General features: G+C 52.3%; 2 protein-coding genes across 11 annotated transcripts; one reads left to right on the top strand and one right to left on the bottom strand.

The window, feature by feature from the left end:
• Positions 1 to 2,775: 2,775 nt before the first annotated feature.
• On the bottom strand, positions 2,776 to 6,093 carry CKS1B (CDC28 protein kinase regulatory subunit 1B). Its single transcript, XM_059058635.2, has 3 exons — positions 5,955 to 6,093; positions 3,903 to 4,030; positions 2,776 to 3,296 (listed from the first exon to the last, which is right to left on the bottom strand). Exons 1-3 carry the CDS (start codon positions 6,011 to 6,013, stop codon positions 3,244 to 3,246), a joined length of 240 nt encoding a protein of 79 aa, XP_058914618.1. The 5' UTR covers positions 6,014 to 6,093; the 3' UTR covers positions 2,776 to 3,243.
• A 256-nt stretch (positions 6,094 to 6,349) lies between these two features.
• SHC1 (SHC adaptor protein 1) lies at positions 6,350 to 16,589 on the top strand. 10 transcript variants are annotated; one of them, XM_067037204.1, is made up of 15 exons: positions 6,384 to 6,511; positions 8,597 to 8,745; positions 9,193 to 9,238; positions 9,936 to 10,103; positions 10,637 to 10,707; positions 11,234 to 11,297; positions 11,457 to 11,576; positions 11,774 to 11,827; positions 12,018 to 12,069; positions 12,227 to 12,353; positions 13,172 to 13,370; positions 13,458 to 13,527; positions 13,609 to 13,740; positions 13,885 to 14,123; positions 14,952 to 16,589. In XM_067037204.1, the coding sequence occupies exons 2-15, from the start codon at positions 8,657 to 8,659 to the stop codon at positions 15,078 to 15,080; spliced, it is 1,560 nt and encodes a 519-aa protein (XP_066893305.1). In that variant the 5' UTR covers positions 6,384 to 6,511; positions 8,597 to 8,656; the 3' UTR covers positions 15,081 to 16,589. The 10 variants fall into 10 exon arrangements, with proteins under 10 accessions (XP_058922210.1, XP_066893336.1, XP_058922220.1 ...); XM_067037196.1 differs by having other exon boundaries at positions 6,422 to 6,511; positions 13,606 to 13,740; XM_067037235.1 differs by lacking the exon at positions 9,193 to 9,238 and having other exon boundaries at positions 6,353 to 6,511.
• Positions 16,590 to 16,733: the final 144 nt, after the last annotated feature.

Raw genomic sequence — 16,733 nt, 5'->3', positions numbered from 1 at the left:
GGATCGTGTTGTAATTTAGCGTCCCATTAAGAGGCCAGTGTTCTTGGTCCCCCAGTTTGTATTGGGACCAAGCCGTGTTACAAAAGAAAATAAGCCTCTTTTTTTTTAAGATTGTCTGGGTCAAATTCCTTCCAATTCCTGAGAATACAACCAAGAGGTGAGTCTAAGGGGACAAATGTACCTGAACCCATTCTTAGCCCCAATGCCATAGAATGGTGGTACTGAGAATCACTGACAGGCAAAAATCACTGACAGGCATATGTGCCCTCTTTGTCTCAGTGATGTCTCCATGCGACTTAGGCACAAAAATGCCGACTATCTCAGCAGTCGTATCCGACTGAGGTGGCCAGAGCAGTGAGAAACCGTGCGGCCAGGGCATCAGTGACCAGAGAGGGGAATCCCCGGAAGCCAGCCGGGAATTGACTCACCGTTATTAGACTCTCAGGGATGGGAAGGAGCTCCCAGGACGACCTAGAGGCAGCGAGGTCCTTTGGAGTCAGTCCGAGCTGAGGAGAAAGAAGCAGAAGTGACAGAAAAGAGGACTGAGGATTCCGCCTCTATCCCTACCGAGGAGGCGGTGGCCAAGGGACTGGGGGCTGTGTGTTTTGCTTTGTCCACAATATGCCTCGTGTTGCACAGAAGGTGTCTTGCTGGGGGCAGACGCTCTAATAGCCTGGTCCGTTCCGTGACCCCCTTATCCTTTCACGGGAGTCTTCAAGCAGCAGGTACCCTAATGGCTTTTAAATGCCTGACCCGTGCCCGCACGATACCCTTCGGCCTAGTCCTCAGTCGGAAGGAAGACAGAGGGGTCCTCACCGGCTCTGGGCGGCAGTTACTGGGGCAAAGTGAACCGTGGAGCCTTCGGAACACACAGGGTGTGACCCTGGCCAGAGTTCCTCCGTTGCTTCCACAGCAACTTGCCTGTTCACAGAGGGTCCCAAGGAATGAGAGGAGGTGGGGAAAGAGATGCCCCTGGAGATCCCCGCACGGGCCACCAAATGTTGTGGTCTGAACGCAGGTTGGAAAAGAATTTCCAAACAAGGCAGAATGTAAGGAAGATAGAATTTATTAGTGGGAAGGGTCGCTGCCAGAATAGCAGGCCAACTTCCTAGCAGTCTGGGAGAGTCAAGCCCGAACATGTGCTATTGATCAGTTTTTATAGCCAGAAAACAAAAGAATGGTGCGGGGTGAAAATTTCATTTACTGATTGGCTGAGGCACATACACCTTCCTTCTATCGGGTGAGAGTGGGACAGCCCAGATGCCTTTCCTTATTTGGGACAGGTCCCCGTTGCCCAGGTGGGTGTTGCCCAGGTGGGCTCAGGAATTTCATAACCATCTCAACATGGTGGGGAGGACGATTAAGAGTCCGGTAGGGGGTGTAACGCTGCAACTTTTTCAGGGAGGGTCGTTCTTTGTCTTTGAAGCATCATTGTCCTTGGAGCACCACACTCCTGTCATGCTGATGCCACTGTTTTCGGTAGTAAAGCTCTAAAATTCATTGATTTGGAGGACTGCTGAACCACACCTGGCCTCATTTTACTCTCCTAAAACCCCTCTTAGATATGATGCCCATTTTACAGTTGGGCAACAGGCTCAAAAAGGTGAAGGGATGCCATACAACAACCACAAAACACTACAGTGAATGGTAGAGCCAGGCTTCTAGACCCTTCTTTCTCAAATAATAAGCTCCGTGTTTTTTCCAATTAAGAGAGTCTCAGCTCTAAAAAAACAAAGTCAGCCTTTCCTAATGACATAAGCCATATATGCTACATCATCTTTCTTAGTAATGGTGATATTTGACAAGCCCCGCCCCCCCCAAACATCAGCTCTGATCTGATCCTTTACAGTGGGTTCTCAAGGTTAAGTACGCACCAGAATCACCTAGAGAGCTTGTTAAAATGTCACTAGGTTCTACCCTCAGAGTTTGATTCAGTAGGTCTAGCGTGGAGCCCAAGAATGGACACTTCTAAGGAGTTTCCAGGTGATGTTGATGCTTCTGGTCCAGGGACCACACTTGTACTACTACTGCTCTAAGGAAAAAAATGAATGGAAGACAGGGAGAAGTAGGAAGATTAATCTCCCTTACTTAGCACTTCTGTTCAAAGTAGAGGGTAAGCTATTATTTGGCAAAATGTTTTCTCAAATAGCCACAGTTTACAACTGTTTTCTCAAAGGTTAGTGCTGTAACTACCTGTGTAAGAATGCTTGAAATTCCTTCATCCAGGCCACACCCCAGACCAATTAAGTCAACTTCCCTGGGAATGACTTAGGCATCAGCACTTTTAAAGCTACCCAGGTGATTCCAATGTTCAGCCAAAGTGAGAACCACTGAAAACACCTCCAAAACATTGTGCGGAGTGAACAGGCCATATAGGTGTGCCTGAGCCGTAGGCTGGTCAGGAAGTGGAGTGCACCATCAGCCTCTGGCTGACAGCCTCCTCCCTTTACCCTTGTGTACCCTTCAAAAATCAGGACTACGTTAATGGCAGCATCCCTGACTGTAGAAAAGAGTTCATTTGTTTTGATGAGATGAAGTTGTCCCCATATAACCTCTTTCTTAGGCCTGTAGTTAGAGTGAAATATATTTCAGTAGATGTTTGACAGCAAAGTCTGCTTAAAGTAGATTAAAAACCAGTTACCTGAATGTTGAAATAAACCTCATTATTAACAAAGAGCTGAACTTCATTATCTCACTGAAGGGCATATAATTAGAACCATGATAGTGAATGTGATGCTTGCCCTGAGAGGGGGAAAAACCTTTACAATGAGAGAATTAGATTATAAAAACTTCCTCTTTAATCAAGGCTTTTTAACATGGAACAGATTTCTTGAATAAAATGGAAAGTTTCCAACACATTGAAACATAAATCACCATACATACAACACCTGGCAGAAAAAAACAAAACAGGAAGTTTACACAATCCCTGTAACAGCCATGGTCTTATTCTTAGATGCTTCCACCATCTGCCAAGTGTGTTCTGCTGGATACAGAGCTCACATTGGTTTTGGGGGTCACACTTAGCTGAGGCTGCAACCCAAAGAGCAGTCGTCCAGCTGGGCCATGGTCCTGTTGGTTCTACTCAAGAAGCAAAGCAGTCACCAGCACGTTCAAACAGTGTACTGAACATTCTTTAAGTACCAAAGTGAGAAACAGGAAGGCAACATAATAATGTCATCAGAAAGATGTTAGCAAATGAGGACAGCTATATAAAGCTTGAGGCTGAAAAGTGGCTCCCCAGCTTCATTTCTTTGGCTTCTTGGGCAGTGGCCGCCGGAACAGCAAGATGTGAGGTTCTGAAAGAGTGAGTGAAATCTAAGAGACAAGCTCACATCACCCTATGCACAACCTATAGTGTCTCCCACTCCCACTTCCCAGATATCACCCACTCAGATCTTTACAACTAAATTAAGATTTAAGCATATGGCCTTAGAAGCAGACCCCTAAGTCTGGCCTGTGTGCCAAATACAGAATTGTCAATATCAGTTCTCTTGCTATGTTTGTGCAGCCTCCGGGCGTCCTTTATTAGTTTTGTCTGGCAGTTAGTTTGGTGTCTGGTGTCTTATCAAGAAATATACTTTCCTTGGTTTATTTGGAACACAACCCAAAATTCACTTTCTGATGGAGAATGAAGCAGGGGCCATAACATCTACCAGCATATATGTAGTCTTAAAAAAAAAAAATCCTCTGACCAAATTAGAGATTAAAGGATTCAGTGACAGGTTGTGTCTGAACTTCCCAGATACTTTCTTATTTTTGGTCACTCCTGTTTTTCTAGATGGCTGGTGAGTTAAGAAACTAGTAAATTGTCCCCACTTTCCCCCTATTTCTTTGGGGTATGCAACCTTATCATTCCTTCATTTCCTCAGTCCTACATGGTTGCTTTCTGCCATTGCACTGACCTGGTTCATGGATCATATAATGGACCCATCCCTGACTCTGCTGAACGCCAAGATTCCTCCATTCAGATTCAGACATCAAATGGGTTTTAGGGACCAGCTTGGCTATATCCTTGGGCAACATGACATGCCTGTAACAGAAATATGGGAAGGTGGGGAATCTGTATCAGTACTGGGTACAGTCTGTCAGACGAGTGCCTGCATATAAAGCCAAGAGAGGCAAGAAGAGACAAACCAGTTTGTAATGGCAGGGAGTTTATATAATCTTATTGTGGGGCAGAGGCAGCTAGAAATAAAGGCCAAGATACGTACATTCTCGCAAAAGTATATAGTCTTCTAGGTGATTACCCTAAAACAATATAATGGGAGCCCCACAACACACACACACACACACACTCACACACTCTTAATAAGTAAAGGCAATTTTGAACAGAATTGTAAGGAAAGGAGAGAAGTAATTTCATGGAGAGGAAAGGCCTATCAGGGAAGAGCCAGAACAAAGGGTGAAATATATCTTATCCTTTCAGATCTATCCTAACTTCATTTTCCTAACTCTGAATGGATGTGCCATGAGAATTCTTTGGGGGGAACTCCATGCTTTTCTAACCAAGGATAAGTCTCCTTTCATGGCAAAGAAATTACTACTCTGACATGAATTGGGGTGACTCAGATTTCATCATTTTCAATGAAAATGTACTGAATGCTCTCTCTGTGCTAAGTAAAAGGGATTTTTCCCCCAAAGAGTCAATTCTAGTCTAAATGTCTGAAAATAGCTTACATCTTAACAAGCCCCTGGCATAAAGATTGGCTTCCATACCTGTTTAGACCAAACAAACAAACAAACCCTTTTCTTAAACCAAATATCACTGCCAAAGCTTACATCTTCCAGGGGATGAAATTAGTGATGTTTCCCTAGCCCTGCAAAGACATTATAAGCACTTAATTTTAGTTAGCCTAGTTCAGATGTTGAGGAAAACAGCTGAGGAAAAGAAAGTTAATTGGGTCCAAACAGGGCCGGGGGGCCTTTCCCAAGGATTTGGCATAAAAATAATACAAATAGTGTGTTTGTCAGCAGACACTGAGTTCTCCAGAAGGCCCAGAGCCCTGCACTAGGCTGAAGAAACACAAGGAAAGCAAGCTTCCAGTTGTTTTAAGTATTACGCTTCATAAAGATTGGTCGAATGCCAATATTTGTAGAATTCTTTGTCTTCCCTAATTTTCTAATCTAGAATTATGGATTTAGGGTTTATCAAATGCAAACTGTAGGGAGGCCTTTCCTCACTATGCTTGGCAAGTCGTACGTGCTCCCACCACAATCTGTACATAGTTCTGTCACACCAATTATCGATGTCTGTCATTACTTCCACAGATTTTTAGGTTTGTTGAAAGCAGGGACCATGGCTTAACCTTGCACTTTAGCAGAACACCTGAAACCTATAAACACCCCATAACTGTTTCCTAAGTAGATGCCCTTCAAATATCTGACGGGAATCTATTAGGTCTATATTAAGTCTTTTCTCAATGTTCCTGGCCAGTTTTATTCCACTCCAGTTCTTCGAAGCCCCTTCCTAAAACAAGCCAGACAACCACGCCCCCTTTCCATGAATTAATAAGCAACACTCAGGCTCTCTCAGAACTCCCCTCACTTTGAAGACTCGAGGAAAATTCGAGCTCCGCCTTTGCCACCTTCTCCCAGGAGGCTCTACGGTGTTGCCATGATACAAGTAGTCTCAAGAGGCAAGTTCAATTTGCTCAATGAACGTGAGAGAATGATCCAGAAATCCGCAAAGCTGAAGGTGGTCGGCACTCTAACCACGTCCACCCGTGCGTCCTCCCAACAGGAGAGCTTACTCCAAATTCTCTACCACTTTAGGGTTTCTTTTATGATCGCCCCCTACACTTCGCGCATGCGCCTTACGCTCTCATTGCTCGCACCCATTCCCTTTCATCTCCTGCGCATGCGCCATCCTGTAGCTTCAGTGCCCGTTACTAACTCCTCGTGCCTTCACTTGTCAAAGCTCACGACCTTGTTATTGCCCCCGCGCCGGCACTAACCGGTACTCGAACTCCTCGTCGTCGTATTTGTCCGAATAGTAAATCTGCTTGTGCGACATGATCGCCCTGCCTGAGGACCGTCAGCCCCGCACCGCCAACCTCCAAACAACTCCCAGCAGCACGCGCTCCCACCCTCTTTGGCCTCGCTTTCAAACACACCGCCCGCGCTTTCTATTGGTCCTTCTGGCGGAAGGCGGGACAACCCCACCTTCAAGCTTTCGATTGGCTTAGATTTGCTTCTCCTTGAGTCCTTATTGGAGTGCACTGCTTACGTTGCTCGAGAACAAACGTAGGTCAAAAATAGGCCTCTTATTGGCTATCACGGCTCCTGTGCGCGTTCTCGTGCTGCCATTGGCTGACACGGGAAAGTGGGCTGGATGAAGGAGGGACGATGAGGTAGAGGGTCAGGGGTTAGTGAGGCCGGAAGTGAGTGCAATAAAGTTTCTCCAGGGAGGCCGGGCCCGGGGAGAAAGTTGGAGCGACGACCTAAGAAGGCAGTGGCGTGATCCGGAACCAAATCGGCCCGCGGTGCGGTGCGGAGACTCCATGAAGCCCTGGTGAGTTGGGACTTTTTTTCTCCTTAGGTGACCCACTCCTCCTCCCCGGAACCCCTCTCCCGGGACCCTACTTCCGGTCTTCATTTATAAGCCCCGCCCCTGCGACCCCCTCCCCGGAAGTCCCACCTCCCAACGTCTGGGGGCTCCCCGAACCCCGACTTGTTTTCTATTTATCGTCCCCGATCCCACTCTGTCGCCTGACTTTCCTGGAAGTCCCACCCCCAGACATGCTTCCAGGCCCTACTACTAGAAACCCTACGTTAGTCCTTCCAATTCCCCGAAACTCCGCCTCCTAGCGACGATTCTCCGCCAACTCCTGTCTATCAAAAAGCCTATCTCCCAAAAGGGCAGAGCCCTGCCCCTCAAAGAACTATTCGAATTCAAGAAGCCACGCCTCTCTAGGGGTTCCTCCCCTCTAGAAGGCCCGCCCCTTCTTTAATCCATGTCTGATTGTCCAGAAGCCTTGCCTCCTGGGACTCTCTGATGCTCGCGTTGAGAGGGCCACGCCCCCTCGGAGCGTTATCCCTGTAGGACCCGGGTCATCGCCTCAGAAGCTTTGTCTTCAATGCCAGAAACTTCACCTGTTTAACATTTCCTTGTTCTTTTTCTCTTTTGAGAGCTCAGTTTTCCTGAGCTCTCATGCTCCACTGGGTAGGAAGTCAGAAGTTCACATCTCTGGCTCTGAGGAGTAAGAGATTAGAGGCAGCCCTTTTCCTCTCCCTTACCCCCTTCCAAGGGTGGACCTACTTGAAGGGGGCTGGACTTGGGGTTTGGTACGAGAGTAGGAGGGAGACTTGCTCATAGATTCCTAGCCCCACTCCCAGGACCGACTCCACCCCAGAAACAGCTGTTTGTCTCATACCTGTACGTCGGGAGCTGGGTACGGCAATGGATTTGTTGGTGTGTGACATGTGGGTGTGGTAGGAGAGAAAGTTTTCCACCACCAGAAGACGGTGGCTTGGAGTGGGTGTAGGTAACAGTGTCCTTTTTGCTGTTTGATTTTTTTTTTTTTTTTTTTAAGGGACTCCTCAGGCCCCACCACTTCTCTGGCTCTTCCCCTCCCCCTAACCGGAGTTCTAGTCTGGGCATTCCTCCTGGTCCCGCTTGCCCAGCCTTCCCTTCTGGAAACATTCCTGAGCTTTCGCCATTTCCTGCTACTTTCCGCCGCTCTTGCCTCCTCCTCCCTGCTGGGCTGAGAAGCCACACGCAGCTTCTTCCAGTAACCCGGATTCCCAGTAGCAATCTCCTTTCTTCCTACATGAATTTAAAAAGCCCTACTTCCTCTTTCTTTTCTAACAATGCCCACACCTGTTGGTCATTCCCTGCTTCTGGATCCTGCAGGCACCCACAGAATGCCCACCTCTAAAGATGAGGACATCCTGGTGTGTGTTTGTGTGTGATGGGGGTGTGAGGCTTTGGCAGAATACTTTCCTCATTCTCTCTATGCCTGGGTGCTGAGTCTTTAGGAAACAGAGTGATAGAATTTCTTCTCGGGAGTGGTGCATGGAGTGGCAAAGCTCTCCTTGGAGGACTAAGTGGGAGGTGATAAGCACAGTATCTAACATGTTTTAAGTGCTAGTGTTGTTCATCGCTATATTCATATGATAATTTGCATCTTTTTATATTCTGAAGTAAATTTAAGGATAGGTAATTCCGGGGCGAGCCTGGGGGGTTATATGTATCTTTTACAACTACTCTTTTTGGTCACTTTCCAACCTCCTTTATGGCCCCCTTGAGCAGAGCTGTGGAAGGAAACTGTGGGCGGAAGGAATGGGTTTGGGACTGTTCCCTGTGTCCATCCTCAGTCCTTCTCCTGGCACCCCTTTCTCCTTGGCGGATTTGTCTTCTGCCCCCTCTGTCCCTTCATGGCCTGTAGCCCCCACTTCTCTTGGAGAACTGTTGCAATCTCCCATTTTCTCCAGCCAGACTCTGCCTCTGGCGTGAGGGGCATCATGCTCTGTGGTGGACACCTGCACCATTCCCAGTCACTACTGCAAGAGGAGGGATATGAGCTTACCCGCAGGTCCAGGGAGCTGACCTTAGTGTCAATGCCCTGGCCACCCCCACCCCTTCTACCCTTGACAGCTTGCTTCGCTGTGGAAAGGGGGACAGAAGAGTGCTTGGCATGGGCCGCTGCTCCTTGGCATGGTAGGCGCCATGCATGGAGAACAAGCCTCCACCAGCCTGTCCTCTGCTCCAGCTCCTGCCTGGTGGCTCCCTGATGCACCACCCAGGTTGGACTTTATTCCCCTTATTTCACCAGCTTTGCCCTTCCTCTTGGCCCCTCCCTGCATCCACTGGGACCACGTCCTTCCTTTTCCCATTTCTTTAGCTCCCTCCACAGCTGTGGTAGCAGAGGATGCTAATGGCCCAGGCTCCCTGGGGCTGCCACCCCATGTGTGATAGTGGTGGGGGGTCGCCGGGGTGGCTGGGGCTGGAGGAGGAGGGAGTTTGAGTGTTCAACCAGGACTGGAAGGGAATTGCTGAGCTCAGGGATCCCCTCCCTTTCCCACCCCCAGCTGCCTCTGTTTCCTCCCTCATTCCCCCGCTGCCCTCCCTCAGCTTCCTGCTCCCTTTGGCCTGCCCATGTCTGGTTTGAATTGACCCAGACCTCCTCTTGCCACCCTTCTTTCCTCTCACTCCTCCATCCTCCCTCCCACTCCCACTTTATTCCTCTCCAGATTACTTGTTTGTACCGGGGCAGGAGGGCATGGCTCGCTCTGCCTTGTAAGAGTTCTGGGTTGGGGCAGTGCTGGAGGCTTAGCCCCTCAGAGCCTGTGAGTCAGCACTGTCCTCGGGATTGGTCTCTCCCCTTAGCTCCCCGCCCCTGGGGTGGAGCCAGTCAGCTCTAGGTCCAGCCCGTTCTCCTCACAGCCAGAGAAGAGGCTCCACGCTGGGCGGGGATGGGGCCTGAAACTCTCTGGGCCTGAGCCCGGGGAGCCAGAGCCACTTGTCCCTCTCCCTCCCCAGGACCCTTGAGATCCCTGGGCCAGAGAGGTCCGATCAGGCTAAGGGCCTGGGATGCCCCCTGCCTGGCCCCCTTGCCCTGACTGGCAGGGGGGCCAGGCTGGGCAGCAGCCTCCCTCTCACTCCAGCCATGGATCTCCTGCCCCCCAAGCCCAAGTACAACCCACTTCGGAATGAGTCTCTGTCATCGCTGGAGGAGGGGGCTTCAGGGTCCACCCCACCGGAGGAACTGCCTTCCCCATCAGCCTCGTCTCTGGGGCCCATGCTGCCACCTCTGCCTGGGGACGATAGTCCCACTACCCTGTGCTCCTTCTTCCCCCGGATGAGCAACCTGAAGCTGGCCAACCCGTCTGGGGGGCGCCTGGGGCCGAAGGGGGAGCCAGGAAGGGCAGCCGAGGATGGGGAGGGGATCGTAGGGGCAGCCATGCCAGACTCAGGCCCCCTGCCCCTCCTCCAGGACATGAACAAGCTGAGTGGAGGCGGCGGGCGCAGGACTCGGGTGGAAGGGGGCCAGCTGGGGGGCGAGGAGTGGACCCGCCACGGGAGCTTTGTCAATAAGCCCACGCGGGGCTGGCTGCATCCCAACGACAAAGTCATGGGACCCGGGGTTTCCTACTTGGTTCGGGTGAGTGAACATCCTCCCTCCCACTCCCTCCAGTTCCTCTGCTCACTAGTCTCTTTTTTCCTGCTCTTCCCCAGCAACTCCCTTGGTTTCTATGTTCTGTTTCTTAAAGCTTTCTTGCCTGTTCTCTGATTCTTTCGTCCCTTCCCTTCCAGCTCTGTCTGGGGCCCCTTCCTTCTTGTGACTCCCCCACCCCCACCCTGCCATGCTTAGCACAAAGCCCAGCACAAGCCCTTAGTAAGTGTTGGAATGAGTGACTCTTGACTGTCCCCTCCAGTCTCCTCCCCCTTTCTGGAGATGTCACTCCATCCCACCCAGTGCCTGTCACTCCCCTCCGAATTCTCTTCCCACATGCATGAGGTCCCCCAAGCTTGCCTTCTCTCTTTACCCTGTTGTTCTGCATGTCGTGGGACGTATCCACGGGCAGTGGGCAGAACTTCTGCATCCTTACGGAACAAGCAGGGAAGAGTCCTGGGGCTCTTTGTGAAGAGGTGGGGGGAGGCGGCTGACTCTTCTCCTCCCGTCCCTTCCCTCAGTACATGGGCTGTGTGGAGGTCCTGCAGTCAATGCGTGCACTGGACTTCAACACCCGGACTCAGGTCACCAGGTTGGTGGGGTCGGGGGTGGAGTGTGGGGGTCCTGGGATTTGTGAGGGGAGGGGGGAGTGAGTCACTTGGCAGTGGCGCTAGTGATGGCTCATCTTTGGGTGGTGAAGGGGATTGAGAGAAAGTTAGGGAAGGGAGTCGAAGTCTCAGTGAAGAGAGGCAACTCTGACCTGGCTCCTTCTTGCTTATGCAGCCTAGGGGGTTGTGGGGGAGGTGGCAGAGGCAGTTGGCAGCTGGAGCTTGAGTGGAAAATGGGGGTAGATGGAAGGTTGCTGCTGCCTTTGGGAAGGGGATGGGACATTTGGTAGCTGGAAGAGGGTGGGCCCAGACCCACTGAGGCTCTAACCCAATCAGCCAGGAAGCGGCCTCTCAGTGTCATCAAATATTAAAGGCCCTTAATTCAATCCACCACGACAAAGAGCCTGGAGTGCCCCTGGAGTCTGGCCTGGCCTTCCCCTCCCCCAGCCCTGTGGCAGCTCCAGCCTGGTGGGAGGCAGGCCGTGGGTCTGAGTACCCCTCTTTCCCCAGGGAGGCCATCAGTCTGGTGTGTGATGCTGTGCCGGGTGCTAAGGGGGCAACAAGGAGGAGAAAGGTAACTGGGGTCGATGGGGCTAGGGGTGCTGCTGGGAGAGGTGGAGGAGCAGGGGGAAGGCTGGTATGGGGTGTGCGGGAAGAAGGCCAGAAGGCAGGAGTGTGTGGTTTCCTGGTGTGGGGAGCCCCCAGCTTCTGAGATCCTCGGGCCTTTCCCTAGCCCTGTAGCCGTCCACTCAGCTCCATCCTGGGGAGGAGTAACCTGAAATTTGCTGGAATGCCAATCACTCTCACCGTCTCCACCAGCAGCCTCAACCTCATGGCCGCAGACTGCAAACAGGTTGGTGGAATGGGGAAGGCTTGGGAGCAGCAGGATGGTAGGGAAGGAGGAGATTAGGAGGACATGGGTTGAGAAGCCAAAAGGATGAGACTGGGACCCCAGGGTCCTGGGCCAATGGTGGGGGGCGCCCAGTGGGCCCTGAGGCTGCCTGACACACGTCATTCCCTTCCTTCTCCATCCCCTGCCCTAACCCTCAGATCATCGCCAACCACCACATGCAATCCATCTCGTTTGCGTCTGGCGGGGACCCGGTGAGTTGGGGAACAGAGCATGGGGGGGTGGGAGAAGAGTACTGGGCTAGGGGTTGGGAAGACACTGGCTAGAGAAGGGAGCCTGCTAGGATTGAGGTGATATCTGAAAAGGACTGGGTTTGAGGGGTCAGGAGTGAGGTGGGGCTATGAAATTTAGCTAACTGGCCTCTTCTGACTCTGTCCACCCCAGGACACAGCCGAGTATGTCGCCTATGTTGCCAAAGACCCGGTGAATCAGAGAGGTGAGGCGTGGTGGGGAGCACTGGGTGGGGCCAGCTGTCCGAGAGGTAGGTGAGCAGGACCCGGTGGCTCCTGCTGTAGAGGACAAGGGCCCCTGTCTGCGCCTCCTCCTGGCCACGCTGCCCCCAAGCTCCCTGACAGCCTCTGCTGTGCCCCCAGCCTGCCACATCCTGGAGTGTCCCGAAGGGCTTGCTCAGGACGTCATCAGCACCATTGGCCAGGCCTTCGAGTTGCGTTTCAAACAATACCTCAGGAACCCGCCCAAGCTGGTCACCCCCCATGACAGGTGAGTGGGCCAGGGATGGGGGGCGGCCAGCTCTTGGGCCCCAGACCGGAATTGGAAAAGTAGGTCTGCTCTTCCCACACTCGAGCTCAGAGAGGTGCAGGGAAGGAAACAACCTGTGCGCCCCTGCTTCCCACTTCCTGCTATTCTTAAGTTTCCTGTGGCCATCAGGAAGGTCTTTCGAGGCCCTGCCTGCTGCAGGGCCAGCTCTTCCTGTCGTGTGCCCGTGGTGGAGCTGTAGTCCAGGACGTCCACTCTGCAGCTCTTCCCTGGCTAGATGGGCTTTTCTTTTCCCAGCCATCTCATTGCTGGTCTGTCTTTTTGTGCGTTTCTCCATATTTAGTTTAGTTCTTCATTTTCTTGCCTCTAGAAGCCATTAAGAATTTGGGTGAGGGAGGATGGCTCTTTCCTGAGAGCCTTACCTTTCCCACCTCAGACCAGTAGTATTGAGTATTTAGAGGAGGTTAAACTATCTTGGAGCATCCCCCTCCCTGGTACTTGGTGCTCCCCCTCCCTCTTGGGAGACAGCATAACGATCAAGGACATGACTTTAAAGGCAAATCTGAATTCACATCTCAGCTCTACCACCTTTTAGTTGTGAGACCTAAATCCTTTGACCCCTGACCCTCATTTTCCTCATCTATAAAATCGAAGAAGGAAAAAATATCTACCTTATAGGGTTTCCAGCAGGATTAAATGATTATGTATATGAAACACCCAGCCTCAGGCCTACCCCTCAGGGAGTGCCCAATACATGACCGCTGTTCTGTCTGTCCTCCATCCTCTTACCCATGTTCTTCTCTTCCTCCTGTCCCTCCCAGGATGGCTGGCTTTGATGGCTCAGCTTGGGATGAGGAGGAGGAAGAGCCACCTGACCATCAGTACTATAATGACTTCCCTGGGAAGGAACCCCCTCTTGGGGGGGTGGTGGACATGAGGCTTCGGGAAGGAGCCCCCCTGGGGGCTGCTCGACCCACTCCACCCAGTGCCCAGACCCCTAGCCACCTGGGAGCCACGCTGGTAAGTTGCTTGCATGGAGGTGGGCTGGGCCCAGGATGGCAGCGTCTGGTTAGGCCCTCTGGTCTCACCCTATTTTTGTCCCTTCAGCCAGTGGGGCAGCCTGTTGGAGGAGACCCAGAAGCCCGCAAACAGTTGCTGCCCCCGCCACCCTGCCCAGGTATGAAGGGAGCTGAGAGGGGCAGAGTGGGGTGTGAGAAGCAGGGCGGGGATCGCTGTAAAGCCTCCCTTTCCTCAGCAGGCAGAGAGCTCTTTGATGATCCCTCCTATGTCAACGTCCAGAACCTAGACAAGGCACGGCAAGCAGGCGGTGGGGCCGGGCCCCCCAATCCTGCCATCAATGGCAGCGCGCCCCGAGACCTCTTTGACATGAGTGAGTGTGCCCATCTCCTTTCTGCATTTGCGTCTTCCTACTTGGTTCCTCCTCTTTTCTTCCTGGCCTCCCCTCCCTGAAGGTCTGACTCTTGAGCATGTGTTGTGCCAGCTGCCTCTTCTAGCCCTCTCTCTGTACCCCCAGAGCCCTTTGAAGATGCCCTGCGGGTGCCTCCACCTCCCCAGTTGGTGGCCATGGCTGAGCAGCTCCGAGGGGAGCCCTGGTTTCACGGGAAGCTGAGCCGGCGGGAGGCCGAGGCACTGCTACAGCTCAATGGGGACTTCCTGGTGCGGGAAAGCACGACCACGCCTGGCCAGTACGTGCTCACTGGCCTGCAGAGTGGGCAGCCCAAGCACCTGCTACTGGTGGACCCTGAGGGTGTGGTGAGTGTTGCAGGGGTATGGGTGGGTGAGGCAGAAAGGAAGGTGCAGTACCCTCCTCCTGTGCAGCCCTGTTCCTGCCTCACTGCTTCCTAGACTTCACCTGCTGGGCACCTCTATCTGAGCCTCCCCTGCTCTCAAGGTGCCTGGCATTCCCCCCTCTAGTGGCTTAGGGTTCCTTCCCTTCTCACATCCCTGAACTTGAGCTGTTTTCCCTTCAGTCCCGGCCAATCCCCAAACCTTATGCCCACGAGTGCTGGAAGGTGCTCATGTCACCTGAGTCCCTCTTTTGACAAATGAGAAAACCATCCTTAAGAGGTTGTGATGCTCCATGTCAGATGGTTAGAGGCTAGGCACCCCAAATCTCCTCTCTCAAGAGGAGCCAGGGGCCTCCCCAGCTTCTCCAGACTCAGGGCTCAGACCAGAGCTCTGTCTCCTGTCTGCACTGTCCCTCTGCCCCTCATAACTTTGGTCTTTTTGCTACAGCAACCTCCGCCTCCTTTGCTTGTCTTTGTTGTACTGTATATCGCTTTCTGAGACATACTACCTTCTTCCAGGTCAGGGGAGGAGTAGCTATCTCTCAGCTTCATGATTTCTGGGCTGATGTCCCCTCTGCCTTTTCCCAGTTCACTGACCTGTCCATTCCCACGGCTATATCTCCAGCTTCTCTTTCTAGAGAAACCTCAGTGATCAGGACTGACGGCCCTCCCACTTCTGCCATCTTTTTCTCCTGCCTCAGCCCTCTTGAATATTCCAGCTTCCTCAGCTTTGGGGACTGACATCTTATTTGACTCTTCACCTGAATTGACCTTCTCCCTTCCCACTTCCCAGGTTCGGACAAAGGATCACCGCTTTGAGAGTGTCAGTCACCTCATCAGCTACCACATGGACAATCACTTGCCCATCATCTCTGCGGGCAGCGAACTGTGTCTCCAGCAACCTGTGGAGCGGAAACTGTGATCTGTCCCAGTGCTCTCTCCTAGAAGATGCCCTGCGACCCCTTCCACCCTATTGCCCAACTCTCAGGACCTCACTTGGGAGTGTTCTGTGGGCTTGGCCTTGTGTAGGGATGGGGGTAGTGTGGACATTGGGTTCAGCATCCAGCTGAGTGAGAGGGTTTGAGTCAGGAGCCAGGGGTAGAGTCCTGCTTCTCCCCAAACCTCACCAAAGTATTAATGTACAGAGTGGCCCCCTTCCCTGGGCCTTTCCTGTGCCAACTTGATACCCCCTTCCCCAAGGTGGGTGCTGGAGGCCTGGGCAGTATGCCTCCTTGTAATGGAAAATGTCCTGTGGTAATAGGCCCAGTGGAGCAATCACCCTTCCAGGGAAGGGGGAATGAATCACACCTTTAGTCTACCCCTGGGCTCAGGGTACCCCAGACCCCTCTCAACAACCCTCCCTCCCAGCGTTTAAACTTTGTGCCTTTGACCATCTGCTAGGTCTGAAGATATTTTATGCAAAGAGTTCTTGGGCCCCTGAAGTCAAGCATGGGGGTGCTGACACCTTGGCTTCTGGGACCCCGTCCTCTCCTTGCTCAGTACCCCCTTCCGTTTAGGTTGGGTGAACATAGGCAGGAGTGGCAGCTGTCCCCGGGGATGCAGCCCTTAGAGATTGCCTCAGAGTCCCCTCCCAGCCAGTGGGGAGATGGACCCTCGCTCAGTGCCTCTTGGGTAGGGCCCCTCACCCCAGGGGGTCTATATATACATTTGGCAAGTCCACCCCCCCCACCACCATGTTGCATGCATGTTATACTCGAGCCAAAGTACAGCCCTTCCTCCTGTAGCCTCTGCCCTGCCTCCCCCTGCTGGGGTGGTGGGGGGATGACTGAAGTGTCATCCTAGGTGGATTTTGTGGAGGTGGGAACAGGGGCACTGAGACTCTAAAGCAGTAGACAATCCCCAGATACTATCAGTAGATTTGGAACTGCGTTTATTTTTTATTTTATATGCATATATTTTAGGGCTGTAGATTTACTTTACTAATTTGTTTTCCATAGCTTATTCCTGAGCACAAAATGATAATAATCGATTTATACATCACCTTTTTGACTTTTCAAAGCCCTTTTACAACTATTGGCATTTTCCTCACCCCGGCCTTTGCCGGTAGCGTTATCTTTTCTGAGAGACCAGAGGCCGAGTGTGAGCTAGGACTAGAGAAACTTGGACCTCCCACCGCGAGGCTGGGAGGCAGAAGTTTGGCTGAATGAGTGTTAGTTTCACACGGGGCGGGAGGGGGCGGGGGCTGGGGGACACTTAAAACCTGCAGTTATTGAATCCCTTCTCCAGGCCGGGTCCTGCCGCAACGACAGAGGAGCCGGCCCTGCTCTGTCATTAGGCCTTGTGGATAAGGGAGGGTGGACTATCTAAATCCTCACCTCCCTTTTTTTTCTTTTCTTTTTGTTTGGATGTTTTCACGGGTCTCACTTATACCAAAGGGAAAGAATCTTCATTAAAGTCCATATTTCTTCTACCTCGGCTTCCTGGTCCCTGTAGCTGCCTATTGTTGGTTGTGGGCCCCCCGCGGCGGGAGGCCGAGGCCGCCTCGGGGCGCGGTGCGGCCTGGCCCACCTGGCCTCGCTCGGGTCGCGCCTCCTCGCGGAGGAGGGGCGCCGGG

The sequence above is a fragment of the Kogia breviceps genome, chromosome 1 (genome assembly GCF_026419965.1).
Source record: "Kogia breviceps isolate mKogBre1 chromosome 1, mKogBre1 haplotype 1, whole genome shotgun sequence".
Classification (NCBI taxonomy): Eukaryota; Metazoa; Chordata; class Mammalia; order Artiodactyla; family Physeteridae; genus Kogia; species Kogia breviceps.
The sequence above is the reverse complement of the archived record's forward strand: the minus strand, read 5'-3'. Positions and strand labels throughout refer to the sequence as shown.